The sequence below is a fragment of the Calliopsis andreniformis genome, chromosome 5 (genome assembly GCF_051401765.1).
Source record: "Calliopsis andreniformis isolate RMS-2024a chromosome 5, iyCalAndr_principal, whole genome shotgun sequence".
NCBI classification, from domain to species: Eukaryota; Metazoa; Arthropoda; class Insecta; order Hymenoptera; family Andrenidae; genus Calliopsis; species Calliopsis andreniformis.
Genome location: NC_135066.1, coordinates 12085199 through 12106743, shown reverse-complemented (window position 1 = coordinate 12106743; position 21545 = coordinate 12085199). Strand labels below are relative to the sequence as shown.

General features: G+C 37.7%; 3 protein-coding genes across 3 annotated transcripts in view; 1 reads left to right on the top strand and 2 right to left on the bottom strand.

Moving 5' to 3' along the window:
* Nucleotides 1–72: 72 nt before the first annotated feature.
* On the top strand, nucleotides 73–1989 carry Non3 (Ribosome production factor 2-like protein Non3). The gene is made up of 6 exons (XM_076377675.1): nucleotides 73–213; nucleotides 447–579; nucleotides 655–1094; nucleotides 1169–1313; nucleotides 1394–1638; nucleotides 1849–1989. The coding sequence occupies exons 1-5, from the start codon at nucleotides 191–193 to the stop codon at nucleotides 1613–1615; spliced, it is 963 nt and encodes a 320-aa protein (XP_076233790.1). The 5' UTR covers nucleotides 73–190; the 3' UTR covers nucleotides 1616–1638; nucleotides 1849–1989.
* Nucleotides 1640–3927, bottom strand: Cysrs-m (cysteine--tRNA ligase-like protein, mitochondrial). Its single transcript, XM_076377674.1, has 8 exons — nucleotides 3614–3927; nucleotides 3226–3521; nucleotides 2924–3131; nucleotides 2562–2824; nucleotides 2357–2493; nucleotides 2163–2285; nucleotides 1830–2084; nucleotides 1640–1740 (listed from the first exon to the last, which is right to left on the bottom strand). The coding sequence occupies exons 1-8, from the start codon at nucleotides 3856–3858 to the stop codon at nucleotides 1699–1701; spliced, it is 1569 nt and encodes a 522-aa protein (XP_076233789.1). The 5' UTR covers nucleotides 3859–3927; the 3' UTR covers nucleotides 1640–1698.
* Nucleotides 3928–7519: 3592 nt separating this feature from the next.
* Nucleotides 7520–21545, bottom strand: part of Ptc (protein patched) — a 52951-nt gene continuing 38925 nt past the window's right edge. The window contains exons 5-11 of the mRNA XM_076378258.1: nucleotides 20744–20841; nucleotides 19821–20034; nucleotides 11554–11961; nucleotides 9004–10842; nucleotides 8426–8914; nucleotides 7795–7918; nucleotides 7520–7662 (exon numbers count right to left, since the gene is read on the bottom strand). Coding sequence (XP_076234373.1) covers nucleotides 7520–7662; nucleotides 7795–7918; nucleotides 8426–8914; nucleotides 9004–10842; nucleotides 11554–11961; nucleotides 19821–20034; nucleotides 20744–20841 — 3315 coding nt within the window. The remainder of the gene's footprint in view (nucleotides 7663–7794; nucleotides 7919–8425; nucleotides 8915–9003; nucleotides 10843–11553; nucleotides 11962–19820; nucleotides 20035–20743; nucleotides 20842–21545) is intronic.

Sequence of the window (21545 nt, the reverse complement as noted above, 5' to 3'; positions counted from 1 at the left end):
CACTTCCTGCATATTTTAAATGGAATATTCATTAGTTTATGAATATTACCGCTAGGTGGCCATTTAAACACGCGTGATTCTTGGCTGCAAAAGCACGTGTATTACTTAGTCTGTTAATAAGTAAATTTTCATTCATTTCAATGTTTATAATACTCTGAAATAAAAGGTAGTTTTCGGAATATTAGTCAGAATGCCCGTGATAAGTAGAGTAGTGTAAGTATTTGTAATTTGTATACGGAATGACAGTTTATGGTTATGTTTTTATCACATGTCAAGTGTATTCAAATGTTTACATTTTATGAATGTCTTCTAGTTTTTATATACATTATTATTGCTTTGCATGTTAAACCTTGATTATTTTATTATTAACGTAGAATAAAGTTTATACTTGTTTTTTCGCATTATGTGTCTTTACTACTAGAATTAAAAGTGATCTTTCTTTGCAGGAAACCAACTACTCATAGAGGGAAAAGGGCTCTTCTAAAGAAAGAACCCAAAATAGTGGAAGATGTCAAACAGACTTTGTGCTTTAAAGGAAAAAATACTTCTCAGCTTGTAGTTGATTTTATGAAAGATTTGGTGAGTTGAATTATACAAGATTTGTAATAGATTATATTTTATATAGAAATTTTAATCATTGCTGTATCCTTTTAGTATGATTTGAAAAAACCAGATGCAGCGATAATGCAAAAGAAAAATGACGTATTACCATTTGAAGACATAACACCTTTAGAAAAGTTTGCTGTTAAATATAATGCGCCCCTTTTTATGTTAGCTTTGCATAATAAAAAACGTCCTCATAATCTTGTAATGGGGAGGATGTATGAACATACATTATTAGATATGGCAGAATTTGGCATAGAAAATTATAAAGGTTTAAAGGATTTTAAAATTCCAAAAGTTTCTGAAGGATTGAAACCTTTATTAGTTTTTAATGGGGAGCTTTTCGAAAATAACCACGAACTTGTCAGAATTAAAAATTTACTTGTGGATATGTTTCAAAGGGAACCTACTGAACAAATTAGGCTACAAGGACTTGAACATGTTTTAAGTTTCACTGCTATTGAGAACAAAATACTTTTACGTAGTTATAGGTAAATTTTTCTCTATTATTGTATCGAATATTCTAGTTATGAAGAAATATTTTTATAGCAAACCTATCTTTCAGAATATTTTTAAAAAAGTCTGACTGCAGAATACCAAGAATTGAGTTAGAGGAAATAGGTCCAAGAGCAGATTTGGTATGTAGACGGACAAAACTTGCATCTGAAGATCTTTTTAAACAAGCATGCAAGAAACCCAAAGAACTTAAGGTACTATTTCCGTTTTACATTAAAACAGGATAATCATTTTATCAATTATTATAATTTGTTTATTTTATACATAATTATAGGTTAAAAAGAAAAAGAATATTTCTGTGGATAAACTTGGCACAACATTTGGTCGTATTCATGTTGGAGCACAGAATATTAATACTATTCAAACAAGAAAAATGAAAGGATTAAAGAAAACAATGGCAGAAAAGAAAGAAGCTCTGAAAAGAAAAAATTTGGATAACAATAACGTTGATAGTAATTCAAAGAAGTTAAAGAACACTACTGACTCAGCTGATTGATGCAATTAAATATAAAACGAAATGTAAATAATAATTTTTTTTATTTAAAGCCTTAATTGTCAATATACAATCTGTTGAAAAATTCAGTATTTCTTGATGCTCCAAGAAGATTTATCTTTGAAATCCTTAAACAGAAAAAGTTACAATATATTAGAATTGCATGATCTTAGATTCTCTATTATTATTAGTATTATTAATTATTTAAATATTATACCTTTACTATTACCCCACAGGTGGAAAGATTTGATCGTGCTTCATCGCATGCAGAAAGTAAAATTTTATCTTTCACTTCTTGCTCTAAAGCTCTGTTTCGAACCGTGTTTCTAAATTGTACAAAGTAGTCGATGACACTATTGATTTTTTGTTCATTTGCTTCTGCAGAATGCAAAATGCCTAGTTTTGAAAATATTGTCGATATATAATTCGATACTGTTGCTATAGCAGGTATATTTCTGTTTGTATCAGTCCCCTACAATTGTTGAAATAAATAGGTAGGTAACTGTTTAACATTAATATAAATATAGGTATATTACAAATAAATATTTACTTGAGGTTCGTGTAACATTTTGTTCGTCGTATCAATTAGATTTATTAGCAATCGCGTAGCATGTGCGGTGTTAAAATCATTCGCGAAAGCTATGTTAACATTATTTTTCGTTTCATCTAGACACTGAAACAAAATTTGAAGTTGTTTTAAAATACAAATTTAAATACATACATAACACGATATTAGATACTTACACGAAGTAATGTAATTTCATCTACACTGCCAACACTCCATCTTCCAGCAATGTAATTATCACAGTCATTCATGAAATGTTCAATTTTGTCTAGTGTATTTACTGCAGTAGTCATTACACTATCAGAAAATTTGATTCCTGAAAATCATTCATTTTTATGTTTAATCTGCAATAACTTGTTGCTTCTCAAATTCGTTAAAACATACCATTTTTATAATTAGAAAGTAAACAAAGAATTCTAAAGTGATTTGCAGTATATTTGTTAAGGAATTCTCTTATGCTAATTGTGTTTTTTAAACTCTTTGACATTTTTACATCTTCTAAAAATAGATGTCCACAATGTAGCCAATAGTTTACCCATTGGTCTACTTCATGATAGGAACATGATTGTGCTTCTTCGTTTTCATGATGCGGAAACGCAAGGTCGATTCCACCGCTATGAATATCTATCGAATTTCCAAAGACTGTGCTAATCAAAATAGAAATTTTATTCATATTTGATAAACTACTTGGTAGTGCATTGTCTACTTTTACAAAATGATCATTTATATTTCCGAAAACACATTACCTTGCAATTGTGCTACATTCTATGTGCCATCCTGGCCTTCCACGACCCCATGGGGAATCCCAAAAAGGTTCTCCTTCTTTAGCAGCCTTCCATAAGCTAAAATCTGATGCTGACTTTTTATATGGATGGGCAGGTTGACTGTCATCTGAAACCTGACTTGACAATTTTCCATAGGAATTATATTTACTTGTATCAAAATATACTGATCCTGTAAGAGAAAAATGAGTACTCATAGCAACTGAAATTCTAACACATAACAAGTAAATCACTGCTTAATTATTGTAAGTATCAAGTTTCTGTACCATCTTTTACAACATAAGCATTGCCCTTATTTACAATATTATTAACAAATTGAATAATTTGTGGTATATAATTAGTAACCCTACAATATAAATGCGGTTTAATGACATTTAACATTTCCATATCTTCAACAAACTCATTTTCATAGTGTTGTGTTATGTGTTTGTAATTCTGTCCAGATTCTTTTGAGCGCATTATTATTTTATCATCGATGTCTGTAATACACATAGCCATTATAATGTTTATATTAAAATAATCTGACAATATTCTTCTGATGATATCAGACTTAACATAAGTTCTGAAAGATAAAGTATGTGTATAGTTCTTATACTGTTATTACTAACTGAGAGAAACTTTTGACAAAAATAATCATCAATAAAGATGTCTTACGTTGCATGTCCAATATGTGCAGAATCATAGACAGTTGGGCCACAGACATACCAAGTTAAAAAATTTTTATTTTTTAAAATTAACGGTACTTTACATTTCGTTATAGGATTATACACTGTAATGTTAGTTTCGTATCCAGTAGGTTTCAACCACTGTAGCTGTTTCGTTTGTTCCGTTTCGATGTGTACAAAACGATGGTGTATTTTACGCAATTTGCAATTTAGTTTTCTCATAAATATATTCATGATGACATTTATGTGTGTCTGATCAAATTAGTTATTTATTTCATTCTACAAAACCGGTATGAAACTCAGTAATCAACATAACCTTATTTTTTACTGTCACCAGATCAAAATTACAGAGAGTCTGAATTATCGACTTTGTGAAAAATCATAGGTTTCTTAGCGCCCTCTATGTTTATAACGATGGCTTTGGGAATCACATACAACTCACCCCCTAAAGTCAGTAAGGATTATAAATTCAGCATAAACGTGCTGAAAGGAAGGAAATTTAATCCAAAATTAATATAAAATATATTAGTTCAGGCAGAACTGTAAAGTGCGGATAGAATAAGTGAGTGTATGCATGTATCCACGTATTAAGAATTGTTTACATTCTATGGTTAGTTTCTATTATGGGAGCACAAAGAAAAAGATGGGAACTGTCCATCTATAGAATAACTACAAAGGGTAAGATTTATTGTTGTTTTTATAACTATAAGAAAGTTTTCGTGCTCGTATAGACGTGGGAACATAGAAAATATAACCAAAAAAAGATTGCTCGAAAATGCTAAAGTATAATTAAACTCAAATTCAAATTCAAATTCAAATTCAAATTATAGAGAATCTCGAACGAGTAGGATTCGATACTCTCGAATTTAAGCGATATGTTTGGCATTCTCGAATCTGCGCGCGCAGTTCTCTTCGAATCGTATGACGCCGAATACAGAGCTTATCTCAGAGGTAAGTTTTTTACAATTTTCTTTAGTATTATTGCAAAATTTGTCGAACTTTTGTAAGTTTCGACAATATATGATACTTTTGTGTTGTTACACAGCAAAATTACATACATATCTTTCGAACTCTTTTCAATTGCGTGAAGTATTTGTGTAAAGTTTTCTAACGGTAGAACACAGATATCTCGAATACGAATATTATTGGAAATTTGCTTAGAAATAGATCGCAACGATGAATTAGTTTACTGTTTTTGAGTTTTACGATTCTCTATTTCTACCTCGTTTTGCTAGAAGCGCGCTTGTTGTATATATTTGAAATATAAATACAGAATGATTAAAAGCTTTCGAAAATTTTAAAATTATGTTATTTACACAGCAGTGGTTGGTATTCTCCCCACCTAACGACCATTTTGTGAGTTACTTGCATGAAGGGTGGCCATTTATTTAATGGATATTGGAGAGACAGGTCCTATTTAGCTACGCGAATATTAATGTAAGCATATCGTCCTCATTAACATGTTTGATTTTAAATTGCTAGTATTGCTTTTATTTACTATTTATTATTACTTCTATCTAACTTCAGTAAAGTATTATTTAATTTGGTAATTAATTTATTTAATTTTAGTAATCGTATTCTGTTCTCTATTTGCGTGGTAGTTGATTTTATATGTATATTATACTATACTTAGTACCTTACTAATAGAAGTATACTAATATACTTCTTGAATCAGAGATTTACGATATATTCCTTTTTGTTGTAACAGATTTTTACGCAAATTTCGTGTATGTGTTTTAAAAATCTACGACGGTGTATGTTTCTGTGTTGGTGAATTCAGATGGCTGATTGTGACGAGTAATGTAAGTGATTTTTTTATTACTGTGCTTTATTATTATGCTTTATTAAAAAATTGAACTTGAGTTTCTAAAACAATGAAGCACTTAAGAGTAAGTGCTATTATAACATTTTTTTTTTAATTACAAACTGTAATGGAGTCGTTCTGAGAAATTGAAGGTATTAATTTACAAAAATTCATGGGAATATTCAAGGATAACAGGTTTTTTTTTGTTTAATGATATGAACTTCAAATTATTACGATATCGTCATTATATTTATGTACAAATGAAGATTATAAATCATACAATTAATTGAGTCTATATTCAGTATATAAAAATAATTAGCTTCTATAATGTTAAAAGTAGTAGTGAGTTAATTTTTACACCTCCAATTGAAATTTCATATCAGAAATTACTGGCTCTGCGCTTCGAGATATGTTTAAAAGGCACATCAATTTTCGTTAGTCGTAATTTAATGGAAAATGATAATAGAATTTAGTGCGTGTAATGGAGGTAAATTGACTATTCTTTTTCTTATGCACAAGTAAAAATACTACATCTATTATAGAGCATCTTTTTCTCAATTAAATACCTTATCTGTTCATTCGTTATGTTTACAAGTGACTTCGCATAAAAATACTTCTCTTATTGTACATAATTCTGTGACGTACTTATCGAACCATATATGCAGACGTTAGCCGTGGAATAATATATTACACCTTTTTACATTAGAGGTACGAGTTGGATAAATTGACTTATTTTATTAAATTAAGTAACGATTTCATATAAAAATATTATATAAGATGACATAAATAATTAAGTATTTTTTTTACAAATTATCGTATGAAATAGGCATTGTACAAAACGTATCGCGTTAAATAGTCGAGACATTAAAGTGTAGGGCATAAAATAAATAATAAATAGATTTTAGATTCGATATCGCTCAAGTCATATACACACTGTACGTTATCGTTAGCATATAAAATAAATAGTAGTTATTATTCAAATTTTATAATCTTCTTTATAAAGGCACCACATTGCAGTCATTACAAAAAGAGAAACGTTGCAAAAAGTCTGCATTTCCGTCGTTACTTCTAAATTAGAAGAAGTTATCTCTACTCAGTAATTACGTAAACGTAATCTGCGAACCTTCGGCCATCTAAATACCCAAATGGGTATATACGGTTTTAGTAAATGCATATTATTCGTTCAAAAATATTCATTCGCAAAAACCTCGGTGTACACATTATGCGTATAATGTTATCTGTAATCTTGTACGAGAAAGCATTTCTGTAAAGCTCCGCATTTTCGCTAAACTTAACATTTTCTCCAAAAATATTAATACATATACGTACATTTATTTTCTTTAACGGACTTATCAAGAGACATTACATAACCGTTCCAATGTCTCGCACTTTTTAATCTTCCTCGCCGCATTATTAACATTTATAGAACAGACAATTAAATTTTTCTACTTTGCGCAATAATATTCTTATAGTTTCATGGAAACTGTCGTATACTACAGAGCATAGTAAAGCATCTTCTTTGACGTGCTCTTAAGTCAAATCATTAAAAAATATCATGTTTCATTTACCCCAATAACTGTCACACGTTCAATACAGTAGGAATCAGGACAAGAGACTCTGCATTGAATATGTGATACAAATATAAATGCGTCTTTGAGAACAATTATATACAAGGTATTCACTGAACACATCGATTCAGTCAGTGAACGTAAAGACATACTTCTGTGTCGTAATACTTTTGTTTTTAAATTCAAATAAACACGTTATAGTATCAGTGATATAAGAGTACCATTTACAATTTTTACCATTACCTTGTTTCAAGAAAACTTCAGGTTTACACTGTTCAAAAATCTTTCACAGTGCTGTCAAGCTTTCAACACGTTCAAAGTGCTGAAAGCTTTCTTTTAAATTCTACGTGAACTCATCTTGAACAGAATTCGTTAAAATTAAATTTCTGGGTACTCGCACATCACTATACGTTACTAAAGAAAAGAGGAAAAGAAACTATAAATCTATTCTAGTCAGCCTTCTGTATGTTCCCGTCTTGCATGGTATTTGAGCAGTAGCTGCCGGTCTTCCCGGGACTTATCATTAGTGTTTGTTTGGGTTAGAGTCTGAATCCGGTTCAGAACCGGAACCGGAAGACTCCCCAACATTAACGTTCGCACTGCAGCGCGAGCTCCTTCTGCTACTGGAACCCGTGTGCCTGCATTTTTCGCCACGATCCACTGTACCTACAATAATTTCAAGTGGAAATTAGTATATTAGTAGAACGTTGCAACTGAAATACGTTGGCTAACCTTTCTCAATCAAGGTTCCTATATTCAACAAGGCATTTTTGTTCAAATGTCAGAGTGGATACTCACTGGTTAATGGTGTATGGACTTCAACCTTTATGTTAGCCGTCGCAGTGACCTTAGTTGTGATATGAGGTGTTGATGTCACTGGTGACATTCGACTAGACCCACTTGTATCTGATCCGCTACAGTTCTGTTAGTTAAGACAAAAGCACACACGTTAATCATGCTTTGTGGATTCAGATCAGCATTGCTCACATTGTAAGCAGTGTAGAATAATTATAAATAGAAGCAGTTAAGAAGGTAGCGTCCAGGAGATTACATTAAAAGACATTTTCAATTCAATCAAAATATCATGTAATTAAAAACGTTCTGTCTGTTCTTATACTCTGCAGTTTACTGGATTGAAAAATATGAGAAGAAGAATGTAGAAACTTCTATTAATACTTTAAAGGGAATTTAAGTATATTTACCAGCTACCAAAATTTGATTGAACATTTATTGCTCGGAATTACAATATGAGAAAAACTAAATGAAGAAGTAATTTAATAGAAGAATCCATTGTAGATCATAACGTAAAATAAAGCTAGCATTGTTAAATATTTAACAGACAGAACTTTTGTACACGTCCATGTTCGAAGAAAGCGTGAAATAAAAAGGAATTTCTTGCTGTAAATAATTCAGAAACTTTATAACGTACCTGATTGCCGCACGTTGACGTTGTCTCAACCTTCAACTCAGGCTGAACGATGATACAAGACTCCTGCGTACTGTGCCAGGAATTAGGTTCCTCCGTAATTGTCGTCAGAGAAGGTTCAGCGTGTAGCCTGGCATTATCGATTTTGTATGACCTTCTGGGAGGAGCTGGAGGCTTTGATCTTCTGATGACCGGCGAGGCAGGTGGTGTCGGTGTTGAAATACGATCCGGATGATCGTTAGGTATCACTTCCGGAGCTGGACCGATCAGAGACAATAGAATGGGGAAGAAGAACAGTCCATTAACCAGGCCAATTCCGATGAGACAGACTAGCACCAAGAAAAAATATCGAACGATGAAGTCGAAGTCTGAGAAAGCTAGCATCACGACTGCCAGCAAGGTTGTTAACGCTCCATGTATCACAGGCGCGTACATGTGTTCCAATGCGAGACGAATCCTTCGATCCCTGCTTCCGATGCTCGTGACAAAGCTCTGTAATAACAGAAACACAAATGCAAATAATATAAGACGAGTCAAGAGGCTCATGGAGCTTACAATTAAGGCTGCATCATTATACTAACCAGACAAATATGCACCGTGAAATGTACAGCTATTCCAACGCTGACTACCAACAGGACAGCCGGAACAGCGCTCAGTTTTATGTCGCAGAGACCCATAATTCCGAGAAGTTGTAAAACAACAGCAGCCAGGGAAGTACCAACTAACAGAGCTGCCCACAGATTCAGCAGGAGTATCCCAACTACCGCGACACTAGCTGCCAGAGCAGCCACCAAGGCAATACTCAAGCAACTCCTTAAACCCATGTATTGTTCCCAGAATAAAAATGGTATACCAGAGGGAAAATTTGGCAGGCCTCGTTCCTCAAACTTTCTGCACAATTTTCTCACACTGCCGATCAATTCTGTGATCTCCTTCGTGTCGGTTAGTTTGTGTAAATAAAACGGCATCTGTGCGTAAGTCAAAGGCATGCTCTTTGGGATCTTCAGCTCATGGTCGTTGGTGTAAATCCACTGCCTCGGCTCTGGTCTTAAGTTTGCTTGGGAAGCACCGTAAGCCAGGACATCATTGGATACCCAGGCACTTAGATAATTATAAAAAGCTCGAGGATTGATGATTCCCTCTGAATCGACCAGCTTAACCTGGGTGACCAGCGACTTGTCGATAGGATTATCAACGTGGCCAGTTTGCACCAGTAGCTTGTAAGCCAGTATACCCTCGTCGCTGGCATTCTTGTGCCACCTCTCCTGTGTGATGCAACCATTATTGTAATCCTTGTCAAACGCACTCTGCAGTCCCCTGAGCCAGTCTCTGAACAAACTAAGCCAGAATTCGGGCAGCCCTCCATTGTCATTCTTTATTACGTTCTTTATCCTCATGAAGGCATCGTGGTATTCATACAACAATCTCTGATTATTTGGATATTCGAAGTCCCTGCCAGTGACCGCGTACATATTATAAAAGCCAAAGTGCTTCGCCTGGGCAGCGAGGAACGCGTGTTCGTTGGAGTTCTGCGGGACCAAATCCGTCAGCTCCATGCCATCATTGACTTTTATAGCTTGCCAGATGCTTCCCGCTAGAACTGCCATTAAGATCATCATTCCGAAGACCTTAGTCGCTGGCCTGGTGATAAATGGAGCGTAGTGCCTAGCGGCTAACTGAGTCAAGGAGAAGCTGAGGCAGTCGTCCTGGCTGCAGCCTGTGAGAGTGTCCTCTTCGGTGCACTGCTTGTCCAGGTCGACGTCGATGTTCCCACCGACCCAGGACTCATTCTGCGCGTTTTGCGATGTCAGGATCTGCGTGCACGTCTCGCGGCGTTCTGGTGGAATCGCTCTAGTCACTGTCTGTTTCGCGGTACCATTGCTGGTCCTGTTGGCGTACTTGTTCTTGCTAGTGTTGGCTGGCAAGCAGCAGCAAAATATATCTGAACGACCCGAACGACGCCTCCTGAGGTCTAGACTGACCATAGCTGGGAAGACGAGCAGCATGGCGGCTAGGTTGAAGAGTAGCAAGACACCAGCTTGAAGGCAGAACACTCGCAGCGCTGGGATCGGTATTATCGCAGCGGCGAAGAAGGCTGATACGTTGCTGAGGCCTGCCAGGAGAACAGAAAGCCCTGTCCTCTTGAGCACTACACCTGTTTGCTCTCCGCTGGGCACTTCATTCACGGACAACTCGGCGTACGTGTGCGTCAATAGGAACATGTCGTGCACGCCGAGACCAAGGGCTAGGAATGGAACTATTTGGGTCGTGGCAGCGTTGAAAGGGATTCCCAATAAGGCGCAGAACCCCAAACCAGCGGCTACTGTCGCACAGATCAGCATCACGCCAGCTATACCGACCCCTGCTTGGGAGCGCACTGGATCCTTCCATCGTAGCAGGGCTACACCTGCGTACAGTAGCTGTAATGGGATAGAGTTTTGTTAATATCATAAAGAAACTTTTCTTCCGTTTAAGTACTTTTGTCGTATTTGAGGACTAGATTTATCTATAGATTTCAAGTTTATTTAGGTTTATCTATAAATTTTCAATATTTTGTTCAGAATGTAAATTCTGTTTTCTGAAACCTCAATGAGGTATAAACTGAAACTCTTTGAGAATCCAATTTACAATGTCTTTTGAGACTTGCTGTTTTGAATAGTATTATACAAGTTGCTTGACAACGGGTGTCAAAAATTTGAAGGGATGAGTCTACATGCTAAAATAAAGGCTCGTTTTCAAGTTATTAATTGCTGAGAAAGTGCCTAAAATATGTGTGAAACATGTCTAACTGGAGACTTATTCTACTGACTCCATTGTGTCCGATCTGTCTAGTCCACGCCGGCAGTAGAGTAAGTTTCAAGTCAGACACTCTTTCAGTTTCCTTACTCTTAATTCTCGTCTTCTATTGGCATGTAGAATCTTCCCTTAAAATCTCTGACACTTGTCGAACACCCTGTATACTAACTCAGAATCTTTGATCATAAAATACAACAAAGTTGTATGCATCTCTAAGGATCTACCTATATCGAAAGATTCTTCAGTACTATAAAACCGTACTCAAGAACAGAGAATCACATCCTTGGAATCCTTCGATACTGGTATTCCCAGAAGGCTTCGAAATTATTACTAACCATCAGTGCGCAGCCAATGGCGATCTTCATGACGGACATCTCGCTGTACTTGCCAAGTATGTCGTTCATCGTCGTCGTGCTGAACGCGTACAAATTGTACGGCGCCGAGCCGTTCGCCTCCAGATGCTTCTTTACTTGGTTACTGAAGGCCCGTTGCCAGGTCTCGAGCACTTGGGACGCCTTCTCCTGGGACCAGTCGATGTGGTGTACCTTGTAGGTGCCCGCGAAGAAATCGTAAAGTTCTCGCTCTCCCATCAGCTGCACGACGGTCTGGAGCGCAGCTGCGCGTGTCAAGTGACCAGTCTTATTGTGCTTAGCACCGCCGACGAGGAGCTCCTCTGGCCAGTGCATGTATTTCGCGGCGAAACCGTAACAACCGCCCGTTAGCTCGGCTCCTATGTCTGGTACCTGGTGAATGAAAACGCGTGACAGGATGAGTACCTCGTTAAAGTAGGATTCCAGCGTAGGAGGTGAATATCGTTAACCCTTTCAGGGCTATAGAGATATGCAGTGAGAGTAAAAAATGAGTGTATGTACACCTAATAAAAATAAAGTTCGTATACTATTAGGTTGTCATATAAATTCTTTTCGTTATTTTATTAAGCTCAGTGTGCAAATTATGGGTCAACCTAATATTTATGTATAACTTCTTCCCTAAGAATCCTACGATCTTGGTAGCATTATGGGTAGCTCATGATAGCTATGGTATTTCATAAGCATAGATGAAGACACATATATACATATGTGTAAGATTTATTAAATAAATTCTGTGCTTTCGAGGTGTATAATCACTTTTTACTCTCACTGTACACTGTATAGTCGGTTTAAATGTATATGTCCTTATTATTTGTATAAAAGGAGTTTGATAGGACTCATGTTTAATCTGAGAGGGAAAATTTTAGAAGAAGACTGAAATATTCGATGAAAGTACATATTATCTGCAATGATACGAGTATCAAAATGTCTCATTATGTGTTTCAAGTCGTATCTATCTTCTGTAAAAGAAGTAGGAGATTTAGAAACAGAATTTCTAAATATTATTCTTTGCACATGTCATTAAATAGTCGCTAATGAATTGTGAATTGTGCAGTCATCACAATGCATTCGTTACAGGGGGATAAGCATCTCCTCCGCAGCACTGTCCGCGTTATTTATCTTGGCACGATATAAGGAACACATTGGACAAGGTCCAAGCAACTAGACAGCGATCGTTTAAAGTCCTGACTGGTATGCTCCTTTTATAGGTCCCCATAAAATCTCGGTGTGAGGTCCCCGTGCAACACTCCAAAGAGGAGGCCACCCTAGGCCCTCGTCTCTCACTTACGATAGCATTTTTATCATTTCTCGAGGCCACGAAGGAACGCCCATTCGAAACCCTTTCCTTCCTTGCTCGGAATCATTCTTTCGACGGGCGAAAGAATTTCTCGCGTGACTTGACACTGACTTTTAGTTTCGATCGTTCAGAGATTCGTAGGTAGACTATATCTTCGCGTTATAAACTCGTCGCTGTACCTTTCGTTTCTTGAAACTGTATCTTCATTCTCTTTTGCGTTATTGATGAGAGTATTGCTAATATGTATATTATATTAGTAAGCTTCAGAAGGTATTTTTTATTGTCTATGTGAGCTTACAACGAATAAATATTATAGTAGAGTATAGGTAGAAAAAATTCAGCTATATATATATTGTTCTACTAGAAGATACACTTATGAGATTTTTTAAAATTTGTATTGACAAATGTTGTCAAGTGACATAAACATTGTTGAACATTCTTCTACAATGAATCTTTCTAATAATGAACACATTTTTATCTTTATTTATCTGATTATATTTGCACGAATCTTCATTAAGTATCATTGAACCTCCTCGAAGTATCAGCAGGTGGTCCACAGGCTAATTACATAAACGACCGATAATGATCAATTAATTACTCCACGTTTAGCCACAAGCTTCCTATAAAATTTCGGAGTTTGCGAAAATCTGAGTGTAGCCAGGGGAAGGTAGAAAAATGGAAGCGCAAAAATGCGAAGCACGGTGGCTCATTGACCGTATACTAACGAGATGGTATTAATTACCAGCGATTAAATCCCTGAATGTTGCATAATAATTAAGTGCATAACCGAGTCACCTGAGGCACCGGGAGTCAAGCAGGTATATTCTTCCAAGTCTTCCAAAAGTAAGAATGAACAAGTATCAAATTTACAGAGTATAAGAAATGTCTTTTCAATTTAGACCGATATGTTAATAACTCATTTCTGCCTCATCAAATATGAAACTGAAGGAAACTAAAAAGTATAGCATCGTCTCGATATAAAAAGAAAAGATTTTTTAAGCGCTCTTTCTTCCTTTTTAACATATGTATAAATTCTATACTCTAGATCTCAATGAAGGCTTTGACTCGAATTTTTTAAAAATATCAATATGGCATAGGTAGCTTTGTCATAGATCCACTGACATACCAGGAGCATACGAGATAAAGCCTCAGACTCGTGATTCTACCTGTGATTCGGGATAGATGCATTTACACGTGCAGTCCCCAGTCTACGTTACGTAATTCCGAGAAAGGACACGATGAGTGTTGCAAAACGTCAACGCACTACTGGCACGCTTTTCTTGTTTTTCTCAGCGCGGTCGAGCGGTGTCACGAGTCGCCAACAGCGAACCGGTAGCCACGATATTCCACTTGAATCGTTCATCTCTTGCACCTGGACGCCCCTCATCCTCTTTTATTACTACGCCACTTCTACGGTAGAACCAAGGACCATTTTCGCTGGTCCAAAATGTATACATAGCAGAGGCAGGTTAATTATTGGAATTGTTCTGGATAGATATTTATCCAGAGTATTGGCTAAGAGTAAGTGAATTTTTGGTTGGTGGAGTATTTCATCCAAGTTACAGTTACTAAGTGTTCCAAATTACTTAACTAAAAATTTATTCATTTTTGGTAATTACATTTTAAGATTATGTCTGTTTCATATGGTGTCTCATAGATGCTTGAATTCTGTATACTGTGGTAGCGAAAAAGTTTCATTATTGTCGAAAGCACTAATAAACTTGAAAATTCAAGAAATGGTTATGAAAATAGAGAAAAAGGTGATTTCAAGAATCCTAAAGAAAGTGATCTCGAAAATTTGCAAATTTTCTCAAAAATTTTCGCAAAATTATTATTCATGTCCCACGAGAAGTTTCCTAAAATGCATTAGGTGCAATAGTTTCTGGGGAACGTGTGGGACACGAATAGTACGTCACTTTAACAATAGGAAATACTTTCAGTCTACACAGAGGTGTCCTCCAACTTCTACCTGTCGTAGAAGGAACAAAACTAGTTGATCCTTTTCTTGCTTTCTAAATGGAGAAATGAATAGTATTCGAGGTGGCTCGAGGCATTCTGAAGGGCGTCGTTGGTCGAAGCGTTCAGAATGTCGCAGCTGCTCCCTAAATTGCTGATTTTCCCCAGAATGCAGCTCCCCAAAGATCACGTATCTGCTTCCCATCGGTGATCTTATCGATCTCACCGGCTCCCTAGCCGGTCTTCATTAATTATGCGATCGGCATGGATCGGATAATAATTCCATTAGGCACTCGTGAAAAGCAGGAATCTTTAAAATGGCCCGCGGGCTAGGCCGCCTCTTTAGAAAGCTGGATCCTCTTTGTGATCCCCTAACGAGCTACAGATGCATCAGCGAGGAACACCCGGGTCGCGAGAATCACGATGCAGCTTCAACCCATGAAACCTCTCCCAGCAACTGAATTTTAATTGATCCGTAGTCATAATTAACCGCTGGGCATTTATTGTTAACACGTTCACCATGTCGGTTCGACGCATTGGATTTGCAATGTGTTTTTGAAACATCTTTGAGAGATAAAAGCTTCTATATTTTTAAGCGATATTAATCTAGATAGAGGTTTATATAAAATCATGAGTGTATCATTGAGTTATGAAACGCTAGATATTTTTTTTAGTATTATGAATCACGAAGGCTTGGTTATTTATATTGTATAATCTACTTTTAGTCTATGATGTCGGTTATTTCCAGTAAATTGGAAGAAGAATCGACAGCAAACCGTATTTTATGCAAGAAAACTGTGAACTTCGTCTTTTATAAACAGAAAAAATAGACTATATTTGTTCAGGAATAACTAAATTTTTCTAGGAACCTTCAAACAGTCTAAAAAAATATTCGAAAGCACTGTGGTCATTAAACGCAGTTACTTGAAGTATGGCGAATAGAAAGAAGAGAGAGACGATCGAAGGAAAAAGGATCCAAATCCTGTGTCAAAAGAAGAAGAGGAAGAACACAGTGAAATCGTACGATAGGAAAAAAAGAAGGAAGAGGAGAGGGAGTAGAGGAGATGCCTCTTCCCTTTCAAGATCGGACGACATAAATCCACGCTTTCAATTATGCGAAATTAATTGACCGCGCCTTGTATCTTCCCTCCGCAATCTCTCCCTTCCTCTCCCCCCCTTGGAGTTCCTTCTCCTCGTCCTTCCGCGCTTGCGTGTACGCCGTGGGCCCTCGTGGTATCGTGCAGAAAGATGCACGCGCATCTTTGAGTATAAATTTCATTGTGTCCTCTCTCTGTCTGCTTTTGTTCGAGTTTTCTCTTCTTTTTATCAAGAGAACACGATGAGGTAATATTCGTGAAGGTATCTGGGCAAGGGGGAGGAAACGAATGGGTTTAAAGGGATTTTATACTTGCGGCGTACACGCGATTATGGTGTTTAAATAGGTTACTGTTGGTTTTACAGTTTGGGAGACTGAAAAAAATAGAATATTTATAAAAAATAGTACAAGTAACTTTGTCTGCTATAAACACTCTTAGTATTCAGTGCCTCACAGCAAAATTCATTTATTCTAAACAATTCCAAGACACTAAACAGTTTCAAATGTTTCCAAGATCAAAATACGAATGACAAGCTTCAGTTTATGAGGATTCCCAACACTAAATCTCGAAAACCGTCCTTCGATTCGATTATGTGGGTCGCCTTCGACGATTCATGGCTCGAATCGAAGCCTTTGGCAAGCAAACGAATTTTCGGTCGTAATAAGATACCGAACGAGCAATTTTCGACCGTAAAGTCCCTGGAAGAGGAGAGGGGACGTGAAGGGGGCGCGCGATTGAATGAAACCGATCCCCATGCGAATTCGACGATGAGTATGCAAGTCGCGTGGGCCGCGACCACGTCGGGGCATTAAAATAATAAAATCGAGAGATGTGCGTCATTATTGTGCCACGTTGGTGGTCGCCCACTTGTGTATATACAGGCGCGCGCGAGCGCGTGCACATTACGTGTATACATTTTTTTTTACGAGCAACAGAACGACACCCGTCGTTTCACTGTCATTAACATATAGCCACGATGCAGTCTTTTGCACGTGCACGCATGGATCACGATAGGTTACAACCGTGCGACAGGTCGTGATCGTTTCGAAGAACTCTCTGACAGGCGATCTACTGCAACGCAGGAATTTCAAGAGACAGACACCATCGTCGTGATGCCCCATATACTCTCACACATATATACGTGCTTCTTTATCATTCCTCATTCCCTGTAGGGCTCGTCAGCCCAGTACGCGTAACAGAGCGCATTAACACGCCGCAACACCTCATAAATAACGAACGTCCGGTTTTCACGTCCGCCCCGACAGATTTCCCCGCGGACGTCGCCTTTTCATTGTCCTTTAACGCCCTCCTCTTCCGCGATAAGCCATCGCCAGCCGCATCAGCATTCCCCTCCGATTTCGCGCGACGACCGATTCTCGATTTCGGTCGCGCCTCGGCGTACACACGATCGCCCCCGTCCCTCCGCGTGGGCTGGCTCAATTAAGTATTCATTACCGCGGTCGTCGGCTCCGGCCACGGAATACCCGCCGAACATCAAAGCGGAATGGACGTCGCTATCCGGGGCCCACCGGGCCTCGCTGCGTGCACGCAACCGCTCGTCATCGGCCGCTGAATGCCAAGTGGCCGCTTATTATTCTGGGCATTGATCCTGCGAACGAGCCTTAGCGTCAAAGGTACTCCCACTTTGTTTCATTACGGCTCGATTCCTCCCTTCCTACGAGTCGGCATTTTGATAGCGACTATTCGTACGCGCGATTTGTTCCGCGAACGAGTGAATTCCTTCGGCGACCAGCTATTTTTAGACAAATTGGCAGTATCGAGAAGCCCCCCAGGGGCTCTCCTCTGCACGTGGAATTAGGTAATTGACGCTTTTTTTAGAATGCTTCTGTAGAGTGTGAGTCATGTTAATGACTTTGGGGTAATGCTGCGTAAGTAATTGGTTTACTGACGACGCTTCGCAAACGTTTCAGTTTGCTTCTTTAGGGCTAGAGAGCTTTGGAGTCTCTTATTCTGAGGAAGTTTTAATATAGCCGTGTTCATTGTTGCAAAACGATGCACTAGACAATTAGATGTCTTTTAATGGATCAGCTGGTCCATTAGAAAAAGGGTGTGAGTCGTTTGGCTGGTGAGGTTTTAGTGGTACTGACAGGAAGCGTGGTTCCTATTTATATGTATGTTTTTATTTCAAGCAAAATATTTATTATAATATATAATATATAATTAGTTACCCTGGGTATAAAAAATTTTGGTAGCAGGCCCAGCTGCATTATCTTCGCGATATCATTACCAGTTCTCTTATCTCTGACTGCCGCGAAAGGCGGGTCCAGTTCTCCATTGATGTCTAATTGAGCGTTGCAGCGGCGTTTCGTAATATCGATAGCCCGTATGATCATTAACGTGCATCAATCCGTCGGCACAGGCTCCGTAGATCGATCACAGGGCATAAATCTCGGTCGCCAACGAGGCTAAGACGAATCGAAGTCGATAAACGTATAGTCGGCATGATTGCATGTACGCTATGAGTTATAACATCGATCCACCTCGGACGCACGGCAGAGAACAAGCGTGCTAATAAGTGGTTGGCGAGCTTTTTGCCCGTGCCAGGCAGCAGCGAAACGTTCTACGAATGCTACACGGTGGCGTAATACGTGTCAGGAACTCGCTACTTGGGATTAACGCCGCTCAGCAGGAAGGGAGCGGACCTCGTGTGCAAGGGGCCATGTAATTACTGCTCTCGGAAATTTCTCTGATATCGTGAATTCGAGAGGAGAGGAACACCATAGATGCAGTTCTACGTAGGAACATGCATGGAGTGTCTCTGAGGTTATGGTTATTTCCTTGGTAATTATTAGATGTGTTATGCCTTATTTGGTGAGATGGAGTTTTATGAGCTTTTCAAAGAAATGGGATCATAATCTCTACACATTGTAGACATCCCATGTACACATGGGATCATAATCTCTAACCAATTGCGTTCTAAAATGGTTTTTTTAGATCGCAATTTTTCTAATTTTTACTTTCTTAATTGTTATGACATGACAGAGGAAAAATATTGCTATTGGTCAAATTTTAAACACTTGGGCTTTTTAACTTCTCGTCGTTTTGAGACCCCTTGAGTTCGAAAATACTAAAAGCTCGATGACTGAATCTTGTATCGTTTAAAATCTTTGGAAAATGTTAATTTTTTGAATCCAGTTAAATACAAAGTCCCTTTCATAGTTACCTATGTACCCATTATATTTTTCTTTTAATGTCAATAGGGTGTAGCACACAATCTCTTAAATCAAATTTTATGATTTTAGTTATTATTCTCAATATATTTACACCAACTGGTCAATTTGATCACTGTCTTTTCTACCGTCTTTGGTATATTCCATTTTGAAACTGTTCAAATAGATTCTAAGTATATTTAGACTCTATTATTCTATTAGACTCTAAATCTAAATCTATTTAACTAATCAATTAGAAACTATGCTGTAAAATAGGGACACCTGCAGGTCTCCCAATTCTTTACAAATTAATAAAAGCAATGTCATCGAGATATTTTTAAACCTGCATACGTTTCACGTATTTCACCCACTTAAAATTCGATTGCTAAGGGTTAATTACTACCCGTGTTATTCAAGAGTTCTCTGTATTCCCCTCTGAAAGGGGAGAATAAGCGGTCAAGGGCTCCTCGCGCTGGAGCAATTTGCAGCATTACCGCGGAGCCTTTTTTGCGCAATTTAATCCGAATTTGTCCGTGTTGCTCGAGATATCAAGAGGCAACAGCGTCACGAAACACGCGGCTACCCGTGAATCAACGATTACACGCAAGATACTCTCCCATGTTAGAGATAGGGGAAGGGGAAGAGAGAAAGAGAGAAGGGAGGCAGCTGCGAAACAAAAATGTTGGAGACAACGACGCAGTGGCTGCTTACCTGCTGAGATTTTTTGTTAGGCGCGGTTTCCGGACATTCTGGGTCCGTCGGGTCGAGGCAAGGCTTGCTTTGGTAGCCGTTCGTTATCCCAGCCCTCTTCATGTAGTCTTCCAGGGTTTTGAAGGGAAACATGAACTGTAGCTTCTTCATTTCGTCCAGCATCCCTGTTGGATTCAAATTCGTCCATTGCAGGGGCTTATTCGTTTGCGTGCCACTAGAACCAAAAAGAATAGGGAATTAGAGCTTCCATTGAGATTGTAAGACGATGAATGCTTGATGGTCGAAATGGAAACGCTCGGTGATTTCAATGCGTGGTAGGCGCTTTGCTTGCGCAACTTGTTGCTTGGACTTTCGTATTGTACAGATGGCTAAAAAAAGCCCAATATGTGTGGATGTACACTAATTTATACAGGGTGATCAGTTAATGTGGAATCTTAAAAATTTAGAATAAATGCTGCTAGCAATATAAGTGCTGTCGATACTCATTAAAGGGTTTCTAGTTAAACTAATCACCCGTACTTAGATAGTTCAGAATATTGTCCAATTGTGGTCACGTGTTTTGGATGCATAGAAATTGGCATTTAGGAATTGAAAGAAATGAAAAAATTTGAAGAAATCACTTGAATAGTGGTGAATTCTGAAAACTTTAAAAATTCTGTATCAACTCTTGCAGATGAGCCTGCATTTTATAACAATTTCTAAATACTAATAGCTCCAACTTTTCGTTTAATTTTTATTACATTCTCATTTCTCTTGCTACTTTGTGCCACAAAAGAAGGATATCATTACAGTACTCGATCGATAATTACGGAATGTAAATGGATGCCATGCAAATTCGATGAAATCGAACGAGTGAGTTCGAATCGCAGAATTATTTCCAGCTGATAATTTGCAACTGAATGGAATGCGTTTCTTGTACTTACGGTATGTGAACTGGGTACTCCGGTCCTAAGAGTTTGCTGCCTTCCCAGAAGCAATCGAGGGGTGTAATAATGGCGCAGGGTATGATGCTATCAAATATCTAAAATGCAACAAAGTTTCCATGTAGTGAAAATAAACAACGACCGAGAAATTGTCATTTCGCCGCGGTGTAAATAAAAATTCATACATAACTAACTATCGATTCTGCGAGTCATCCTAAATTTCCTTTTTTCTAGGAAACTTTATTTTTCTACCTTCGTATATAAGAAAATGAGGGCAACAATTCTTTTTTGTAACACTGTGGTATTTTTGTTATTGCACAATTATTAAACCTTCTTTCCATCAAGTATAAAGCCTACTATAATTAATTTTAGCAAAAGGTCCAAGAAGCATTCGCAACTCCCATTTAAAAATTGTAAAATTACAAGTAACTTAAATTACACTGTTCTTAATTTTAGTCATGCTGCAAATTCAAGTACGTATAGCAATTATTAAACCAGATTGTTATTTTTAAATACATAGTTGTAGCAGCTTTACACGGTAGAACATAGTAAACTTGATCGAATTAATTTCTCCTGTGTTTTACAAATAAAACAAGAAAAAAAATTCAGAAAGTGAAGTCGATTTTATCGATTTTTCTTTTTACTAGCATCTGCTTCTCTCCCTCGCAATGGCAGCCCAGCCAGATTGAGAACCAGAGGTCTCGCGGGATCAGAATTCTTCTCGAGACAGGATTGGAATTATTATGATCGGGCGTATTTAATCATCGTAATCGGTTAATGGAGAGAGGCCAGTTGTACGTTC